The sequence below is a fragment of the Camelus ferus genome, chromosome 16 (genome assembly GCF_009834535.1).
Source record: "Camelus ferus isolate YT-003-E chromosome 16, BCGSAC_Cfer_1.0, whole genome shotgun sequence".
NCBI lineage: Eukaryota > Metazoa > Chordata > Mammalia > Artiodactyla > Camelidae > Camelus > Camelus ferus.
This window is the reverse complement of record NC_045711.1, coordinates 22,741,450-22,761,428: the sequence shown is the minus strand read 5'-3', so window position 1 is coordinate 22,761,428 and position 19,979 is coordinate 22,741,450. Positions and strand designations below refer to the sequence as shown.

At 53.1% G+C, this 19,979-nt stretch overlaps 1 protein-coding gene and 1 long non-coding RNA gene across 2 annotated transcripts in view; one reads left to right on the top strand and one right to left on the bottom strand.

Annotated features, from left to right (window-relative positions):
- The window catches only part of DNAH17 (dynein axonemal heavy chain 17), a 134,052-nt gene that overhangs the window by 71,836 nt on the left and 42,237 nt on the right, over positions 1-19,979 (bottom strand). Inside the window, 8 exon segments of the mRNA XM_032456706.1 lie at positions 2,493-2,675; positions 3,409-3,552; positions 4,354-4,494; positions 6,305-6,408; positions 6,880-6,988; positions 10,496-10,642; positions 12,794-12,989; positions 13,670-13,935. Coding sequence (XP_032312597.1) covers positions 2,493-2,675; positions 3,409-3,552; positions 4,354-4,494; positions 6,305-6,408; positions 6,880-6,988; positions 10,496-10,642; positions 12,794-12,989; positions 13,670-13,935 — 1,290 coding nt within the window.
- On the top strand, positions 675-18,887 carry LOC116656712. Its single transcript, XR_004311608.1, has 3 exons — positions 675-686; positions 2,640-2,645; positions 18,763-18,887. It is a non-coding gene; the product is annotated as an uncharacterized LOC116656712 (long non-coding RNA).

The following is a 19,979-nucleotide window of genomic DNA, read 5'->3' as shown; positions in this document are numbered from 1 at the left end:
GGAGCAGACCTGTGAGCGCTTTGCCCGCGATCACGGCTTGAATCTGGTCTCCCAGCCCCAGGGAGGGGCTCTCTGTCGGTGCAAGCGTCGCTGACCTCTCAAGATGGGACGTGGGGGAAGTTGCCGAAGGGCAATGTTCTCCTGAGAAGACACGCTGCCCCTGCCTTTCGCCCAGCAGGCCCCTGGGAGACTCACATGTCCCTTCACTCATTCAGGAGTTACTCAGCACCTGCTGTGTGCACGCTGGGGAGGGGGCACTGGGGATGGGGACAGGGCTCATATAGTGGGGACAGTCCAGGAGAGGAGTCAGACGTTCATCAAAAAAAATCACAGAAATGAGCCATCACGACTCTGCCCCTCGCTTTCGGGTGTCATGGGGAGGAGGTCTCAGGAAGGCTCCCTGAGGAGCTGGTCTGGGAGCTCTTGGATGTAGGTAAAGAGCAAGAGGAGAAGCGTAGCACATGCAAAGGCCCTGCGCCGGGGGAGGCAGGCGTTTGAGGACCTGAATGAGGACCACATGGACGGCCAGAGCAGGAGCACTGAGGGGGATCTGGGCTACGCAGGATCTTTTGAGTTTCAAGTGACAGAAAACTCAACCCAAATTGGTGTCAGCAAAAAAACAGCTACTGGGCTCATGCAGCTGGAGAATCTCAAGGTCGGGGTGCATCTTAATCATGTTTTTAAATGTTCTGTCTCTTAAGAAGCTTTGACATCTTAAAAAGTCTTGCTAGCTGGGGAGAGACTGCCCCTCACAGCGCCGGCCAGTTCTAGGAGGGGAAAGAGCTGGGAAGCAGCTCGCTTTGCGCGTACAAACCAGCCAGCTCCGCACCCACCTCCTTTATCGAACGAACCCTCGCGCTCCAAGCCAACCTTCCCCCTGCCGTGACCATCCCAGGCCAGGTACCAGGTAACTGGAGACAACCCCTAGAGCCCAGAGCCCCCCAGCATTATACAGACCGGCCAGACCCGAGCTGCTCCCCCTCCCTGTCCTGCCTTCCTGCAGAAACCCCAGCAAAGCCCCGGGCCGGGCTTCCCTCCACCTGCTCCCGCTCCTGCCCAGACCCGCTGCCCCCTGCAGCCCCGCGTGGCCTGCTGCGCCTCTCGTTTCTGGGGGCAACGTGAGTGGCATTCAAGTTTTCTGTCAATGGCTCTGATCTCTCCACATTGTCACGCAGTCACCTCCATAAATTCAAACCTCACGGGTACCGATGAGAGAGGGGCAGGGCTCTGCACAGCCCGGGGCGTGGCCAGACCGCCAGGACCCTTGTCCTCATTTGTCCTGTCCTGTCCCATCAGTGCCCCGGGGAGGAAGCAGGAGCCCCAGACGGGCATTCTGTCAGATTCTGGAGCTCATGTCGGCGCCTGGCTCTCACCGGCCTGAGTCGGGTCCCACGTCTCTACCTGAGCTGACAGCTGGTGGCAAACTCTGTTCTGAACTCTGCAGCATTTTGCTGCGTGCGTTTGGGCCAGGGACACCACCGTTTTGCAGCTTGGGAATCTTCAAGCCATCCTCTCTGCCTGGGAATCCCCTCTCACCCTTCAGGACGCAGAACGCACATCAGCTCCTCCGGGAAGCCCACCGTGACCCTGCCAGGTGCCTCCTCTTGGTCCTCACCTCACTACACACACGCCCCCCTCCCTAACAGCACAGAGCATCTTGCTGTCGATACTTGTTATTACAAATAATACACGCCCATTATCGAGAAGTTCAAACAAAGTAAGCACATATGAAGTAAAAAGCCCCTTTGCAGCCCCTGGCCCCCTCCATCCTTAACCCCCATCCTGTTCCCAGAAGCAAGCACTCTTAACGGTTCTCGGAGTGTGTCCACAGGCAGACAGGCTTTCGTTTGTTTGTATGAATGGAATCGTATGACAAACACGGGTAACAGGTCACGGGTGTCCAGCCGTCCTGGGCTCTGGTGTGCCTCGTCCAGATGCCTTTGCCTGCATGGGCCGGAGTCCACTGAAGGACTCCCCCACCTGGCGGTCATTTTCGCTTGACTGTCACACAGACTGTGCTCACACACACACCTGCTGGGACCTCCCTTCAGTGGCGCTGAGCTTCTTACACCTTCACACCCCCAAGATCTGACCTGACTGCGTTTTATGTAGTAGGTGGGTATTTAACGCATTGGGAGCAAACAGACGTGGCAGCCAGTGGCAAGCACGTTTGTCAAAGGGCCTGAGGGCTCAGAGAATCACAGGGTTTAAATTAAGGGAGGGAGTGAAGTAACAGGAAGTGGAGGAGGGGCACACTCTTGGCAGAGTGTTGGGGGTGGGGAGGTGGCCGGGAATGAAAGCCAGGCGGATGGAGAAGTCATTCACCCACCATTCATCCATCTACCCATCCACCCCCGTACCCCCTCCCCCCATCTATCCACCAGCTCCTGAGATAACAGAAGCTGCAGAACCATCATCATGAAAAATGTGCCAAGTCAGGAAGGCAGTCCTGATCCAGGAGAGCACTCGCTGGTAGGGACAGATAGACTGACCTTGTAGCTCATCCTGCCCTTGGCCAGCCGGGGGATGAGCTTGGCCACGTTGTAGATGTCAGCGACCAGGCTCCCAATCAGCGCCAGGAAGCCATAGTCCCCGCTGACCTCCAGGGACGGACTGAAGACCAGCCCGTCCTCCTCTAGCTCCATGTGGACCTCAAACAGCGGCGCGACGCTCTCCTGAAAGAGGCCATCACGGGGTCATTGCCTCCCCCTCAGCCGCACCGTTCACAGCACAGAGATGTTTACCCCGGCAGCATCCAAGTTACCAGGCCAACTCTCGCTGGCTGGGACCACTGCAGAGGGCATGCTTCCCAGGGGGCCCTTGAGCAAGAAATGTGCAGCCAAATGCATCACCTGAGGGCCAAATGCAGGCTGGGCATCCAGGGTGGGGTAGGGCAGCGTGAGTGCAGAGGAGGGACCGGCTTCCTTGGTCCAGAGTCCTCATCTGTCACTCACCAGCTACGTGGCCTTGGGCAAGAACCTTGACCTCCCAGTTTCCCCAAGTATATAAAAGGAGAAGAGCCATTTCGTAGAACAAAGGAGGTAACTTCCCCCATCCCTCTGGGTCACTGTGAGGACTAAGTGAATGGCTACCACCCAGAGCATGTAGGGTGGTGGTGGCTCAGGACTAGTGTGGCGGCCACAGCCACAGAGGGGCGGGCGGAGGGTGGTCACAGCCGGGCAGGGCAGCCCTCACTGAGATTCAGAAAGGACAAGCCCTCCTGTCCCCTGGGGCTCCGCTGACCAAGCGTGCACGTCGGAACCCTGTCTGTCCCTGGACCCCCCGTAAGGCTGCCAGCCTCACGTGCCAGGTGGCGGCATGGAGGTGTGCCCAACAGAAACCTTCTCTTATTTATGTTGATCACGCCCATATACGAGCACGCATAATAGCCCACAGTTTGTAACTTACATCGACAACCATGTTGTCCATTAGGTAATTTAGAGACTTGCGAATGAAACGTTCAAATTCCTCTAAGACCATGCTGTCAATGTAGTTGACGTAATCTTTCCAGGACTGGCTTGTCACGTCGGCTCTGAAGAGGTCGGCGTTTTCCTGCAAACAGAACCAATGGCTGGCTGTCCCTTCACTGGTGCACCGTGCTCGCTTTCATCAATTTATTCAGTGACTCTCTGGGCTACCCCTGCCCTCCGGTACACACTCCACCCACAGAGGTCTGCTTTTAGCTTCTTCAACGCACCAGGCTGTCCTACGTCAGCGACTGCACGGACTGCCCCCTCCCGCTCACGCCAGGTACTGCTTCTTTCCAACTTTCAGGTTTCAGCTCAAACGTCACCTCTGCACAAAGCCCCCCAGTGGCCATTCAGGTTTGGCTCCTGTCCCTGCCTCCCCCCCCCCCCCCGCTTGTGTTCCCTCTAGCAATCCATACTGGTGCCTCTGATGGCAACGATGACAACTCTGAATTATGTGTTTGTCTTTGGTCTAGACCTGCCCTTGACGCCACACTTCACGAGGGCAGGGGTTGACTGTTCTTTCCACCCTTATATCTCCAGCACTCAGCAGTACGCCTGGGACCGGGCAGGAGCTGGTGGGTGGATGGATGGATGGGTGGGTGGACAGATGGGTGGCTGGGTGAATGGGTAGGTGGGTGGATGGATGGGTGGGTGGATAAATGGGTGGATGAATAGGTGGGTGGGTGGACGGATGGGTGGGTGGATGGGCAGGTGGGAGGATGGGTGGATGGGTGAGTGGGCAGGTGGGAGGATGGGTGGGTGGGTGAGTGGGCAGGTGGGTGGATGGATGTAGAGGTTGTCAGAAACGTGTCTCTCTCCCTCCTCTCTCCCCATCTACTGAAAGCACGCGGGCCCTTGACGGTCCCCCTGGGTGTCTCCTTACCGCGACCATGGCCTGGATCTTCAGGCCGGCATCCTTGACCGCAGTGTAGCGTTTGGTCAGATTGGCCACCCTCCCATCCAAGTCGAGCAGGGCCTCTTTCTTGTTGTCCTTCCTCTCAAACATCGGGTTGGCCGACCAGTCCTGGGAGGATAGTGCAAGCGTGAGGAGAGCGTCTGGAGCAAAGGCTTGGGGCCCGGCTCCTGCATGACACACCCTTTGGAGCGAGCACCCTTGTCCCGGGCTGACCCCGCAGAGGCTGAGGGGCTGTGAGGACCATTGGCCAGTGAGCCTCAGACGATGTAACTCAACACCAGCCGGGGCCTCGGGGGACCACGGAGACACCTCCGGGTGCTCCCCCGCAATCAGGCCTGGAAGGAGCCCCTCCTGGGAAGGCGTGTCTGAGCTTTTCATCCGGGAACCTTGGGAGCTGGGGGCGAGGGCGTCTGGTGGCCAGACCCGGAGACGAACATGGAGACGGTGAGAGTCCAGGAGGACAGAAAGGGCCACATGAGAGAGTATGAGTGACCGGAGGAGGTGCCCGGGGGCTGGGGAGCTGCTGCCATTTTCAAACTAAAAGCACTTTATGAATCTAGGGGACACATCTGGATACACTCTGGTGACCTGTTGGAGCCCCGGAGATGATCAAGGGCTCTGCCCACCTCCGGACAGAGTCGGGGGGGCAGCAGAGGGGAGGCAGGCCGCTGCCGGCCTTCCCCACACCGAAGCTATGAGACGGGGTGGCTGCGGGCTCAGCTGCGTCCCCCTAGGTCCCCCACCGATTTTACACATTGAAGTCCTAACCTCTAACATCTCAGGATGTGACTGCATTTGAAAGGAGGGTCTTTAAAGAGGTGATGATGTTAAAGTGAGGTTGTGAGGGGGGCCCTTACTCCCATATGGCTGGTGTCCTGATGAGAAGAGGGCATGAGGACACAGACACACACAGAGGGACGACTGTGTGCGGACGCGGCGGGTGTGGGGGAGATGGCCGTCTGCACTCCGAGGGGAGAGGCCTCAGAAGCAACGAGCCCTGCCGGCACCTCGGTCTCCAGCCTCCAGCCTCCAGCCTCCAGGACTGTGAGACGAGACACATCTGCGGTTTGAGCAGCCCGGCCTCCAGCATTTAATCATGGCGGCCTGAGCAAAGCCAGGGATGCTTTTAGACCATTGGAAGGAAAGGACCATATCAAAAAGTCCTTCACTTGGACAACAGAGCTACAGGTGAGATCAAAAGATATTTTTGGACAAGCAAGGACTCTGAAAGGAGGTCACCTTTCTGAGGCAATAACATGTGGAAATAGTCCATTCAAATAAAAAATTGCATCAGAAAAAAATGGTGTGAGCCATGGCTTTCGCCTACAATTTACTGAGTTAAATCTAAGCGGGTGGTGATGAAATGCATGTGAACTGTAACACAGGAGCGTTTCACACCCTGATGAGCCCCAGGAGTCTCAAGACAGAAGAGCTGTGTTCTCGTGAGCAACTTAGCCACAGCCCCACTGCAGGTGTCTGCAAATTCTGGCGCTGAGGACAGACTGTGGCGGGGGGTGGCGCTAGTGTGGGCTGACCCCCCGGTTTCTGGATCAGGCTTGAGAGAAAGGACCTGGGCTGCTCTGCATCAAGGGATGAGCGTGTTCTGGTGGTGCTGATCTTAGCGATCTTCACCGGCTCCCCTGCCTTGTTCCTAAGAGCCCACCTGGCAGAGGGGACCTGCCCACACACTCTGTGGGCTAAATAAAAGCAAACAGAATGGAATTCCACAGAGTGACCTGGAGCTCTTGTGGCTTGGGGCCACCCTGACATCATCACCGTGGGAACCAGAGCCTCAGAAAGCAGCCCCCCACCCTGCCGCCTTGGGCACTTTCCGTGAGCATCTCCGTGGGGCCACTTCCCCAGGACTGCCTCCCAGGCCCCCATTCCAGCCCCACTCTGTTCTCTGCAGGCGACTCACCTTCATGGCCTGGGAAATTCCCTCTACGTTTCGCTTTGCCTTCTGTATCCTGTTCTGCAAGTTGTGTAGAATTTCCCGCATCTCCTGAATATATTCAAACACACCTAAGAATGGAAGCGGAAAGGAATCTTAGAAAATCGACGATTCAGCAAGTGCTGGCTTCACACTCATGGTTAGGACGCAGTGCTCGGCGAGGACATCCACTTCCAGGGGCCTGAGCCGGAAGTCATCCTGGGGAGCTTCCCAAAACCAAGGCTGAGGCATCGCACACATCGTGCCTCTTCCAGAACAGGACCTCCCGTCCCCAGGCGGGCGGACCATTAATTCCATCCACGAACTCCAGATGCCAGACAGGCTGGACTCCCCTCCATCCACGTCCACCCCGCCCAGGTGTAACCCAAGGGGAAACAAATGTGGCTTTGAGGAGGAGGGTACAGCTCAGTGGTAGAGCACATGCTTAGCATGCACAAGGTCATGGGTTCAATCCCCAGTACCTCATCAAAAGTAAATGAGTAAACCTAATCACCTCCCCTCACAAAAAGATAAAAAAAAAAAAATGAATGTGGCTTTGGTACCATCTCCATTCCAGTACAATGTCGTTTCGGCGTCCAGTAATTTGACATCGATTGCTTCCAACTCTGACTTTATCAGTGGAAATTCTACATCCATCATGGTGGTCTTTATCTGCAAAACAAAGGCTACAGATTCAGGGCCCGTGTTGCAAATCCAACCAGCTGTAACGCTGTCTTCATGCTGAGGGTGTTCGGCACTCAACACTGACCAGACTGATGGCAGTTCACATGCACGCCGACGTTCGGGAGACCCCGACTTGCAAAGTGACTTCCCATCACCAAGGATTTATGTCGATACTTAACTCCTGATCACTCACGTTACGGGGCAGAGAGAGAAGGAAGTTCGCTAGTGCAAAAACAGTGCATATAGAGTCCCAAACTTCACAAAATCTGGCTTAGACTCCTGAGAGGAAAATCAGAGAAACACACACGGGTAGCTGGGACATTTCCGGGGCATTTCTCAGCACACCTCCGTGGTCACAAGCAAGGGAGGTCCAGGATCTGCGCAGGGAGAAGCTATTCCGGACGACGTCGGGGTGAAGAGCCGTGCGGGTCCCGCCCAGGCGTGATGCAGGTCTACCCCGCTCCAAGAGATTCGTTTAATGCTTGGAAAGCTCAACGCACAGAACAGAAAAAGAAGACAGAGGGTGCATACGGTTTCCATAAATCATTCCTTTAAATAATAAGCACCATTTGCGCTTTGCAATATTGTCCTATCTGGCAACATTCTGATTTATACCTAAGTTTTCGAGGACACTTCCCACTCTATAAAGGGATAGATGTATATAGAATTGAAATTGTACGTTGCTGTGTGTCTACGCATGCCTGGGGCACTGCGCTGTGTACCAGAGACTGACAGTGTAACTGACTGTGCTTCAGTTAAAAAATAGTTAAGAAAAAAATCAGGCCAAAAAAATCGTACATTAGAGGCTATTTGCCTTTCACAATAGTTCTTTACTACATAACATTTGGTAGTTTATTTTCTTGATTTTATTTAAAAATTTTTTTAATTAATCCTTTTTTGAGGGGGAGAGGTAATTAGGTTTATTCACTATTTTTTGTATACATAGGTATATTTTTTTTAACTGAAGTGTAGTCAGTTTATAATGTTGTGTCAGTTTTGTTCACTATTTATCTAAATAGAGGTACTGGGGCTTGAACCCAGGACCTCATGCAAGCTAGGCACGCCCTCTACCACCGCGCTGCACCCTCCCCTGAAAAGTTTGGTACCTTAAATGGTGGCCCCACCCCACCCCTACCCACGTCTTCCTTTTCAGACAAAGATCTCTTAGAAAAGGCACGGTATGGGCAGAGAAAGAAATAAAGCTTAAAAGCTATCACCAGTGGAGAGCAGACAGAAGTAAAAGGAAGCATCGATGCAATCACAGAGCGGGTCAGCGTGAAATACGGGTCCCACTCACCAGTCTGAACAATGAAACATTAAACAGCCCAGACAATAGCTAAATATTATGATGTCTCTGCAATGGACCAGAGTAAACAAAGCTCGTGGTGATGAGACCTCCCTAACATGCCCTGTTTATTTAACTTTCTCAGCAGCCTCTGCCATAAATCCACATCTTCCCGGCATTTTCCCCAGACAGCCTAGCAGGCTCTTTAAAGCACCACACACCCACGCTGCCTCGCTTGGGCGCGCACGGGTGTCGGCAGCCCAGGGTCTCTCTCGGCGTCGGCAACCACACTAGACATCAGAAGGGCACCTAAGGGACCCAAGAGCCTCTCTGGAGAGGGGAACCGGCGCCCGTGACAAGTCGCTGCAGGTGCCGACCTCACTCTCCCGCTCCTCACCCGACTCCGACACTTTTATCGGCGAAAACAACTGGCGTTCGTGGCCGACGCCTAGCACGCCGCACCAGCCTGAGCTCAGCTGGGGTTTGTCTGGAAATTCAGAAGTGGAAGGTCAATCTGGGGTTTTATTCTCAATAACATCTGTTGGATTTTTTTTTTTGTTTCTGATTGTGTCATCATAAAAAAAAATCCTTTGCACTGAAAGTAACCCTACAAACATTTCCCACGTTACTACATCCGTAAAGCCTCCTTTTTTTCCTAAACACCGTGGCTGGGAGGTGCTCCAGGGGCCGGGTGAACGCGTGCTCTTAGAGCCTGAAGACTCTGGAGAAAACTCATTCAAGGAAATGCACTAAGGCCCTGGCATTTCATGGTTCGTCGCTCCCAGGAGTGAGTCGATTAAAATTTTATCTTAAAAAAATGAAAGTAATGGAAATGTGCTTGCTCTAGTTTATATTGAACACATTTTAGGCTCCATTACCACCATGCCCTAATCCGGGAAGAGACTGAGGAGCGGGCCTGCAGTCGAGGCTTTGGTGGCTGTGGCGCCCCGGAGGCGGGGCTGGGGCGAGGGCTACTTCTGACAAATCCACATGCCGGCACGACCCGTCCCGCTTCACTTCACCTTCACGTAGGAGAGGTCACCTCTAGCAAGAACAGGAGCCCTCCCCAGTTTCCCCAAGACCTGGCCTTGAGTATCCTGATACATCAACCTTCTCCTCTCGGCATGGAATTCCCAGGCTGGGGTGAATGCAGCCACCATCCCCTACGTGAGGCGTCCTGGCAGCCGGTGTTGCATAACAGAAACACCCTTTGGACTCACAATACTACGTTTTCTTTCTCTCATGGGAGGGGGGTGCACGGTGTAGCTGCACACTCAGCAGGGGCTGGTGAGGGGGCAGGACAGGGAATTCCCTCCTCACACCCTGGATGGGACCAGACATTCAGCTCAAGGCCCCACAAGGCAGGCTGAGGGAGGGTGCCCCCCAGGGCTCTAGGAAAGGGGCTTTCACTCCAGGGGTCTGGGAGTGTGTAAGCATCTTCTGGACAGACTCAACCCCAAGACACAGAAATGGAAATGTCCCAGGTCCCAGACAGTTGCTCCATTTGGGGGCAAGCTGGCTGCAAGAAACGTAAGCCCAGTAAAGCTGCCTGCAGTCACGGGCGGGGGTGGGGGTTGCTGGAGGAGCCGGGGTTGGAGGAAGGAAAGCACACAGATATCTGTGCATCCGGTGGAGCCCTGGGGACTGGACCCGCAGAGCCTGCGCCCGGGCTCCCCTCCGCCTCTCCCGTCCTCTGCCGCCCCTCCTGCTCCCTTCCTGTCTGCAGCCTGTGTTTCTGCTCACTCTGGGTTCTCTGCTCCCCAAGTCCAAATCCCCAGGGTCCCAAGGAGAGACTGTGGGAGGCTAGATAATGGTCCCCAAAGACGCCCACATCCTAATCCCCAGGACCTGGGACTATGTCACCAGACCCGGAGAGACAGAATTTGCAGACGTGATTCAGTTAAGGGCCCTGGTATCTGGTGGGCCCAATGCAATCACGAGGTCCTTCTAAGAGGGAGTCAAGAGGAGCAGAAGAAAAGATGGGCAGGTGACAATGGGGGCGGAGGTTGGATGGTGTGATCTGAAGCGGGAGTGACATGACCTCGAGCCCAGGAAGGCGGGAAGGGCGAGGCCCCGGGGAGGGGCTCCAGCCACCTTCAAACATGAAAACATCCTCAGGTCTATTCCACTTGGAGACGTGACTCCTGCATTTGCTCTAAACGAAACCCCCGGCTTGGCGAGCAAAAGGAAACCAAAGGACACCGGCTCACCTCATCGTACCAGCCGACGATGAGCTCCAGGTTGCCCACAAACTTCCGGAAGGTTTCATACTGTGAGTACAGATTCTCAGCGCTGCTGGGGATCTCTTTTTGTTGCTGGAAGTTCAAGTACTTGACGTCTCTCAGCACTGCCACCAACTAGAGCAAATGAAGAGGACAGAAGCAGGCAGGGGGGTGACCTCAGTGGCAGGCCACACTGAGCAAGGGTCCGACCCCGGGGCGCTTCCACAGCCTGGGGGGAGGCGTGGCGGGGGCCAGCCTCTGCTGGCGGTCAGGCCATCTGTGCCCTACTGACTGGTCCTGAGGCAGCGCCGTGAGTGACACTGTCATAACCCCCAGGCTTCAGGGCTTCGCCTGGCTCCTCCCTAGAATCTGACCTGCACTTGTCCCTCTCCTGGCCCCGAGTTTTACGGCCCAGGAGATGGACAGCTGGGCATCCCTTCCAGCAGAGCTTCTGCCCCGCTGCTCGGCCAAAGCTGCTCTTGTTAAGGTACCAGTGACCTTCAAGTCTGAATCCACTGGTCGCTTCCAAGCCTCATCTCAGCAGCTGGCTCCCCCCCACTCCTGGGCACATGGTCTATCTGCATCCAGGACACCAGACCCTCCTGGTTCCCGTTATCAGTCTCTTCAGAGGCTCCTGAGATTTGCGTGTTGCAGAGCCGCAGACGGGGGTCCCCTGCAGATGGGGGGCCCCCTCCTCTGCTCACCTTGCTGACTGACCCAGCATCGCGACTTTAAGAACCACCTATGGGTGGACAACTCCGGCAAGCACGTCCCCAACTCAAATCTTTCTCCTGACCCCTGCCTCCTACGTCTATCTGCTAACTCAACATCTCCATTTGGATGTTAAACTCAATGTGACTGAAACAGAGCAGTGGTCCGGCCCCGGCTGCTGCCTCCCCCCACCGTCTCAGCTGCTGGCAACACCCTGCTTCCAGCTGCCCCATTCCTGAACAGAGAGGCTGCCCCCTCTGACCCCTGCACAGATCCCAGCCTGCCTAGCACCTCACTGGCACCAGGGTCAAGTCTGGTCACTCTGCACACCTTCCCTGCTGCTGCTCTGGTCCAGGCCGCCACCCTCTCACAGGCTCTCACCTGGATGCCAGGAAATTGCTCTAAGTGGCCCCCTGGCTTCCAGCCCTGCCCTCCCCCCAACCAAGTCTGTTCACACACAGCATCTAGAGACACCCTGGAAACATACCAATCAGACCAGGGCTCCCTCAGCTCGAAACCCTGCAAGGCTGCCATCTCATGCAGAACAAAATCCAAGTTCCCTCTTGTGGCCCATGAGGCTCTCCATGCCCCGTCCTCCCCCTCCTCCTCCATCCCCTCCCCTCCGCTCACTCCACCCGGCCCCACTGGCCACCTGCTGCCACAACCCGCCAGGTGCACGCACACCTCCCAGCCTTCGCTTTAGCTGTTTGTTCTCCTCAAAGACCTTCCTCCCATCTCTGCTGGCCAGCTCCCTTACCTCCTGCAAGTCTTTGCTTGAATCCAAAACCGCAACCTGTCCCCGTCCTCTGGTTCCCTCAGTGGCCCCCTTACCGGCCCTTCCCCTCCTTCGAGGTACTGATCGTCACCATCATTACTGGCTCGCTTTACCTCGCTTTACGGCTCGCTCCACGCCTTCTCCCTGCCCTTCCATCCCCGCCCTCTTCCCTCTCTGTCCTGTCTGTCTCTCCCCTCCTCCCTGCAGGAGGGAGGCTTCAGGACAGAGACCCCTGTTGGTTCACACACACACAAAGTAGGTGCCCAGTAAATATTTGTTGAATGAAAGAATGAATTTTAGCGACAGAGAAGGTTTCAGAGGAAAAGTCCCATCTGGGTTCCCTGCCTTCCTGGTGCCACCACCCGAGTTCCTGAGTAGGACAAACGCATTCTTGTGAGGCAGGTGCTCCTAGGAATTCAGGCTGCTCCTGCTTCTGCCCTTGGGCACGGTCAACAGTCCCGGGTTTTAGCCCTGGACGGTGTGGGTTTCCCTCCAGCTTGTCCAGCCAGAACAGGGGGCCCATTTGTTCAGATCCTGCAAGATCTTTTTTTTAAAAAAATTCTCAAGGTTGCTATGATTTTGTCTCATATCTTAAATATGTCCTGGGCATGCTTAAGAAAATAAATAATAAAGCTTTAGCTAAACAGGACATAAATGCCAACCCTACAAGTCCCTGCTGTTGGTAAGAGGGGATTGGATTCAGAGCCACACGGGCGCCCCCCATGGGGAACACCAGGTCAGTCCCCAGGGCAGCCTCCGGCCCAGCCGCCCGCCCAACACGGCAGCCAGAAGGCACCCACCGCTTTGCTGAAGTTGACACGGATGAGGCCGGTGACGGGGTCCCGCTGGATCAGGGGCTGCCCCAGGTTGAAGTGGCAGTCCTGGTCCACCCCCGCCACCCACTGCTGGTAGATCCTCTCTCGGTAGCTTCTCAACAGCTCCATCATCTCATCGTATTTCTGGTAGATCAGCTTGGCCTCCACGCTGGACATGACCCTGGAATCAGAGTCAGGAGGACAGTCAGGCACCATGACCCCAACTATGGCTGCCAGATCTCGGGCTGCCTCAGCCGACAGCAGGCTCTCTGTTTGTTCCCGCCTGAGAGACTGCATCTACGATGAGCAACGGCCCCTCTACAGGCAGCACCCAGAGCAGAAGGTCACAGGATCCCCCTTGCAGGACTGGCCCCCAAAGGCCAGGACTTGATTCATCACTGCCGCCTTCCCTGATCCCAGCCCTCCCCGCCAAGTGAGGACCAACCAGAGGGCCAGACCTAACCACACAGGACACCCTGTCCTCCAGCCCCCACGCTGACAGCCTCCGATCCAGGCGACCTGGAGCCCCCCTGGTCCTGCCATGAGCTCTCCGACTCCTCCCCCCGCTTTCCAGGCTCTGCAAAGGCAAGTGACAGTGGCCGACCCCCTGCTCTGGCCCACGCTGAGGACGTAGCCCGGGCTTGTTCTCTGGGCGTCTTTGGTCATCTGCAGTGGGGTGACCGTCTCAGGAAGGGTGAGCTGGGTTCATCCTGACCTCACCCCCTGGGAAGGGGCCCAGAGGAGGCGGCGGGCACCAATGGGACGACTCCTGGGAGGGTGTTCCTAGGAAGGAAAGGCGTGGCCTCGGAGATGGGACAGTCCCACCCCTCAGAGGTGAACCTGCCCGGCACTGGGACTCACGGGTGCTCGATGTGTTTGAGGTCCCTCATGGGGCCCTCCAGCCTCTCCTGCAGCTCCAGGCTCCACTTGAGCTGTCCGGCCACCGGAGGCATGTTTTTATGGATGGGGGGGATGTTCCCGTCTGCCGAGGCCGCAATCTGGGCGTCATACAGGATCTTGGTGTTGTCCAACTCAGCGTCAAACAGCTCCAGCATGACTGAGTACCGGGGCACCACCTCGGCGAGGATCAGTGGCCGTTCCAAGAGGCCACCGCACATGTACAGGAGCTGGGGAGACGCGAGATATGTGCCATCACCGCCTGCCCTGTTCCCTGCAACGTGCCCAGGCGCCTGGCTGCAGGCGCCACGTGCGCTGCCAAGCCTCAGGAGCAAGAAGACACCTGCCGTCGAGACGGAGAAGCTCGCTCTGTGTAACAACTTGTTAAACGGACGCCTCTGATTTCGTGCTGATGCATGAATTCCCAAATACTTAGCTTATAAACCCACAAGACAAACTAGGTCCAAGGTCTGGAGAAATTTATTCCAGGCCCAGAAGAAATCGAGGTTTTGGCAAGGAAGATTTAAACAGTTAAGAATTATCATTTAAAACACCAAAAAACACCAGCCACGATACAGCACTTGTATAACCAGGGCTTACACTAAAACCGGATGGAGCAATGTCTTAGTCTCAAGAATCACTCCTCCTAGGGGGAGAGCACTGGTGCTCAAGGGCCTGTCTGGGCAAGAGAAACCGCCATCAGGAAGGTTGTTTCGCTCTGGAAAATGCTACGGGGGAAAGAGGGGCAGGGAGAGAGGGAGGCCGATCTGACACCACGTGGGGTCTCCAAACCACTCAGCTCACCAGGTGCTGGGTGTGAGCTGGAGTCTGTTCAAGCGTCCTGGGGCCGCTGCGACACTGCACCACGAACTGGGCGGCTCCAACAGGGGAATTTATTCTTGTAGCCTGGAGGCCACAAGTCCACAGTCAAGGCGGTTGGAGCTGGGCTCCTTCTGAAAGCTCCAGGGGAGGGTCTGTCCCAGGCCCCTCTCCAAGCCCCTGGGGGTTGCCGGCAGTCCTTGGCCTGTAGACCCATCCCTCCACCCTCTGCCTGCGTTGTCATGAGGCCATCTCCCCTGGGTGTGCCTCTCCTCTTCCTCTTATACAGATCCCAGGAATACTGGATCAAAGGTCCACACCCCTGCAGTAGGACGTCAACTTACATCTCAGTTACGTCTGCAGCGACACTATTACCAGTAATTCACAGGTCCCGGGAGGGGCGGGATCTCCACATCTCTCTGGAGGACACAGTTCAACCCCTGCTCAAAGGGGCACGTGTTTGGCGTGGGGCTGGCCGAGTGGAGGTGGTGGCGGGGACGGGGCTCAGACAACACACACACACACACAGACGCTGACAGCAGGCAGCGCTGCCTGGGAGAGCTCAGCCCCTGGGGATTTGGGGAAATTACTGGGACAGCTTGCCACGGTCACAGGCCATGACACTGAGGTTAAGCCTGGGTCCCCTTCCATGCGTTGTGTCTAGGACCCAGCAGCCAGAGAGCCCTGGCCTGATTACTTGGGGTGGGGGGCACCCCACACATGCCTGAGGGCGGTAACCACGCCGGAGCACTCGTGGCAACCTCATCCCCCCCGTGGTCTGTGGACGTGACACAGTGGCAGTTGTTTAAAAAACGAAAAGCTTATTTCAGAGCCCCAGCAAGGCAAGGCAGTTCATTTAGGACGTAGGCAGCTGGCAACGAACCAGGTAGGACTCTGCTTCACTGGAGATGCTCATGGAAGAGGAGATGCTCACTGGGCTGTGAGAGGCTCCCAAAGAGACCGTTTTGATTTCCAGTCAGGATGGCGGAGTGGTAGGGCCACGAGCTCGCCTCTCCTCGCGACTACAGCAAAGCCACAACTGACTGCTGAACAACCATTGAAAAAAAAAGACTGGAACCTGGCAAAATGGATCTTCAACTGGAAAGATAAAGAGGGAACCTCAGCGGGACGCTAGCAGGGGCCTGCTCATGATATAATTGGGCCCCAGACCGCTGCCGGGTGGGCGACCCACAAGCTGAAGGATAATTAAGACACAGAGGTGCTCCCACAGGACTGAGAGCCTTAAGCCCCACATCAGGCTCCCCAGCCTGGGGTTCTGGCACTGGGAGGAGGAGACCCTAGGACATCTGGTTTTGAAGGCCAGTGGGACTTCACTCCAGGAGCCCCACAGGACTGGGGAGACAGAGACTTCATTCTCTTGGGAAGCACACACAGAATCTCACGCGTGCCAGGTCCAAGGGCAGAGGCCGTGATTTCACAGGAACTGGGGTCAGACCTGCCTGCTGGTTTTGGAACGTCTCGTGGGGAGGTAGGGGATGGCTGCAGCTCACCCAGGGGACATAAAAGCTGGTGGTGGACATTCTGGGAGTGTTCACCTACATGAGCTTTTCTGGAGGCTGACATCTTGATTGGATCATTGGCACCAAGACCCGGCCCCACCCAATAGCCTGTAGACTTAACAGCTGGGAAGCCTCAAGCCAAACAATACACCGGGTTGGAACACAGTCCCCCCCCACCAGCAGACTTCTTGAGCCACAAACACCTCTAGACACAGCCCCACCCACCAGAGGTCCAGGACCAAGCTTCAAGCTGGTCCAGGACCAGCAGTGGGCAGGCACTTCTCCTGCCAAGAAACCTGCATAAGCCTCTAGTCCAGCCTCATCCACAAGGGGAAGATGCCAGAAATAAGAAAACAATAATCCCAAAGCCTGTGGAAGGAGCCCACACACACAGGCCAGACTCTGCACTGGGACCGGCTGGACCCTGGCCCTTGGGCGACAAAAGAGGCGTGCACTGCTGGGACGCACAGATTGTCTCCCACAGAGGGCCACCTCTCCAAGGTTGAGAAATGTAAGTAACCTACCTAAAAATACAAATAGAAAGATAGATAATATGAGGTGGCAGAGGAATATCTCCCAGGCCAAGGCACAAGATAAAATCCCAGACGAAGAAATAAGCCATGAGGAGCTAGGCAATTTATCTGACAAAGAGTTTAAAGTCATGATGGTGAAGATGTTCAGAGAACTCAAGAGGAGTACAGATGCACAGAGTGAAGTTTTTAGCAAAGAACTGGAAAATATAAACAATATCCAGAGTTAAAGAATAAAATCACTGAAATGCACAACACACTAGAAAGAACCAAGAATAGACTAAATGAGGCAGAAGAACGGATCAGTGAGCTAGAAGACAGACTAGGGCAAATTACAGCTGCAGAACAGAAAAAAGAATGATAGGAAATGCAGACAGTTTAAGAGAACCCTGGGACAACATGAGGTGTGCTAACATGTAAATTATAGGAGTCCCAGGAAGAGAAGAGAGAAAGAAAAGGACCTGAGGAAACTTTTGAAGACATAATTACTGAAAACTTCTCTAACTTGGGAAAGGAAACAGTCACCCAAGTTCAGGAAGCACGGAGAGTTCCACACAAGATCAACCCAAAGAGGAACACACCAAGGCACGTAGTCATCAAATGGACAAAAATTAAGGATAAGGAGAAGATATTAAAACCAGCAAGAGAAAATCAACAAGTAAAATGCAAGGGAACTCCTTGTAAGATTATCAGCTGATTTTTTCAGCAGAAACTCTACAGGCCAGGAGAGAATGGCATGATATATTTGAAGTGATGAAAGGGGAAAACTTACAACCAAGGATACTCTGGCCAGCAAGGCTTCTGTTCACATTTATGGAGAAATCAAAACCTTCACAGATAAACAAAAGCTAAAAGAATTCAGCACCACCAAATCAGCTTTACAACAAATATTAAAGGAACTTCTCTAGTCATCAAACCACAAGTAAAGGGAACAAAAAGGAGGTGGGGGGGAAAGACCTTCAAACACAAACCCCAGACAATTAACAAAATGGCAATAAGAACATATGTACTGACAATTACCTTAAATGTAACTGGATTAAACACTCCAACCAAAAGACATAGACCGGCTGAATGGATACAAAAACAAGACCCATATATGCGCTGTCTACAAGAGACCCACTTCAGAGCTAGAGACACATGCAGGCTGGAAGTAAGGGGGTGGAAAAAGATATTCCATGCAAATGGGAACCAAAAGAAAGCGGACATCAAAACCAGACAAAGATATCACAAAAAAGAAAATGACAGGGTAATATCACTTACGGATATAGATGCAAAAATCCTCAACAAAATACTAGCAAATCGACTCCAACAATGCATTACAAGGATCATACGCCATGATCAAGTGGGGTTTATCCCAGGGACGCAGGGATTTTTTTTAGTATCTGCAAATCAATCACTGCGATGCACCACATTAACAAACTGAAGAATAAAAACCATATGATCATCCCAATAGATGCAGAAAACCTTTTGATAAAATTCAACATCCATTTACGATAAAAACTCTCCAGAAAGTGGGCATAGATGGGACATACCTCAACATAATAAAGGCCATATATGGCAAACCCGCAGCTAACATCATACTCAGTGGTGAGAAGCTGAAAGCATGCCCTCTAAGATCAGGGCCGAGACAAGGACGCCCACGTTAGCCGCTTTTATTCAGCATAATTTTGGAAGTCTTAGCCATAGCAATCAGAGAAGAAAAAGAAATAAAAGAAATCTGAATTGGAAGCGAAGAAGTAAAACTTGTCACTGTTTCCAGATGACATGATACTATACATAGAAAACCCTAAAGAAGCGACCAGAAAACTACTAGAACTCAGTAAATTTGCAGGATACAAAATTAATATACAGAAATCAGCAGCATTTCTATACACTAACAATGAAATAGCAGAAAAAGAAATTAAGGCAACAATACTATTTACCATCACACCTAAAATTTAGAATAAAATACCTAGGAACAAACCTCCCAAGGAGGCAAAAGACCTGTCCCCTGAAAACTACAAGACACTGCTGGAGGAACTTGAAGATGACATAAACAAATGGAAAGATATACCATTTCTTGGATTGGAAGAATCCGTATTGTTAACATGGCCATACTACCCAAGTTAATACAGTCAATGCAATCTCTATCAAGTTACCAATGACATTCTTCACAGAGCTGGAACAAAAAAAACGTTAAAATTGGTAGGGAAACGCAAATGACCCCGAATAACCAAAACGATCTTTAAAAAGAATGGCGCTGGAGGAATCACACGCCCTGACTTCAAACTATACTACAAAGCTGCAGTAATCAAAACAGGGTGGTACTGGCACCAAAACAGACACAGATCAATGGAACAGGATAAAGTCCAGAAATAAACCCATGCACTCATGGTCAGTTAATGCACAACAAAGGAGGCAGGAACACACAATGAAGAAAAGACAGTCCCTTCAGCAAGTGGTGCTGGGAAAACTGGACAGCTGCCTGCAGAAGACTGAGATTAGAACATTCTCTAACATACCAAAACAAACTCAAAATGGATTAAAGACCTAAAGGTAAGACTGGATATTATAAAACTCCTAGAGGAAAACATAGGCAGAACAGTCTTGGACATAAATCACAGCCAATATATATTTTCGAACCAGCTCCTGGAGTAATGGAATTAGCAGCTAAAATAAACGGGATCTAATTAAACTTAAAAGCTTTTGCACAGCTAAGGATACCGTCAACAAAACGAAAAGACAACCTACAGAGTGGGGGAAAATATTTGCAAACGATACAACCAACAGGGGACTAATCTCCAAAGTATACAAACAGCTCATACACCTTAATATCAAAACAACAAGCACCCCAATCAAAAAATGGGCAGAAGACCTAAATAGACACCTCTCCAAAGAAGACAGACAGACAGCCAACAAGCACATGAAAAGGTGTTCAGCGTCACTAATTATCAGAGAAATGCAGATCAAAACTACAACGAGGTATCACCTCACACCAGCCAGAATGGCCATCATTAAAAAGTCCACAAACAGTAAATGCTGGAGAGGCTGTGGAGAAAAATGAACCTTCCTACAGGGTTGGTGAGAATGTAAATTGGTGTGGTCACTATAGAGGACAGTACGGAGGTTCTTTAAAAAACTAAAAATAGACTTACGATATGAACCAGCAATCCCACCCCCAGGCATACATCCAGAGAAAAATATAATTCAAAAAGACACATGCACCCCAGTGTTCATAGCAGCACTATTTACAACAGCCAGGACATAGAAACAGCTCAAATGTCCATCAACAGAGGACTGGATAAAGTTGTGGTGTATATACACAATGGAATACTACTCAGCCATAAAAAAGAATAAAATAATGCCATTTGCAGCAACATGGATGGACCTGGAGATGGTCAAAGTGAAGTAAGTCAGACAGAGAAA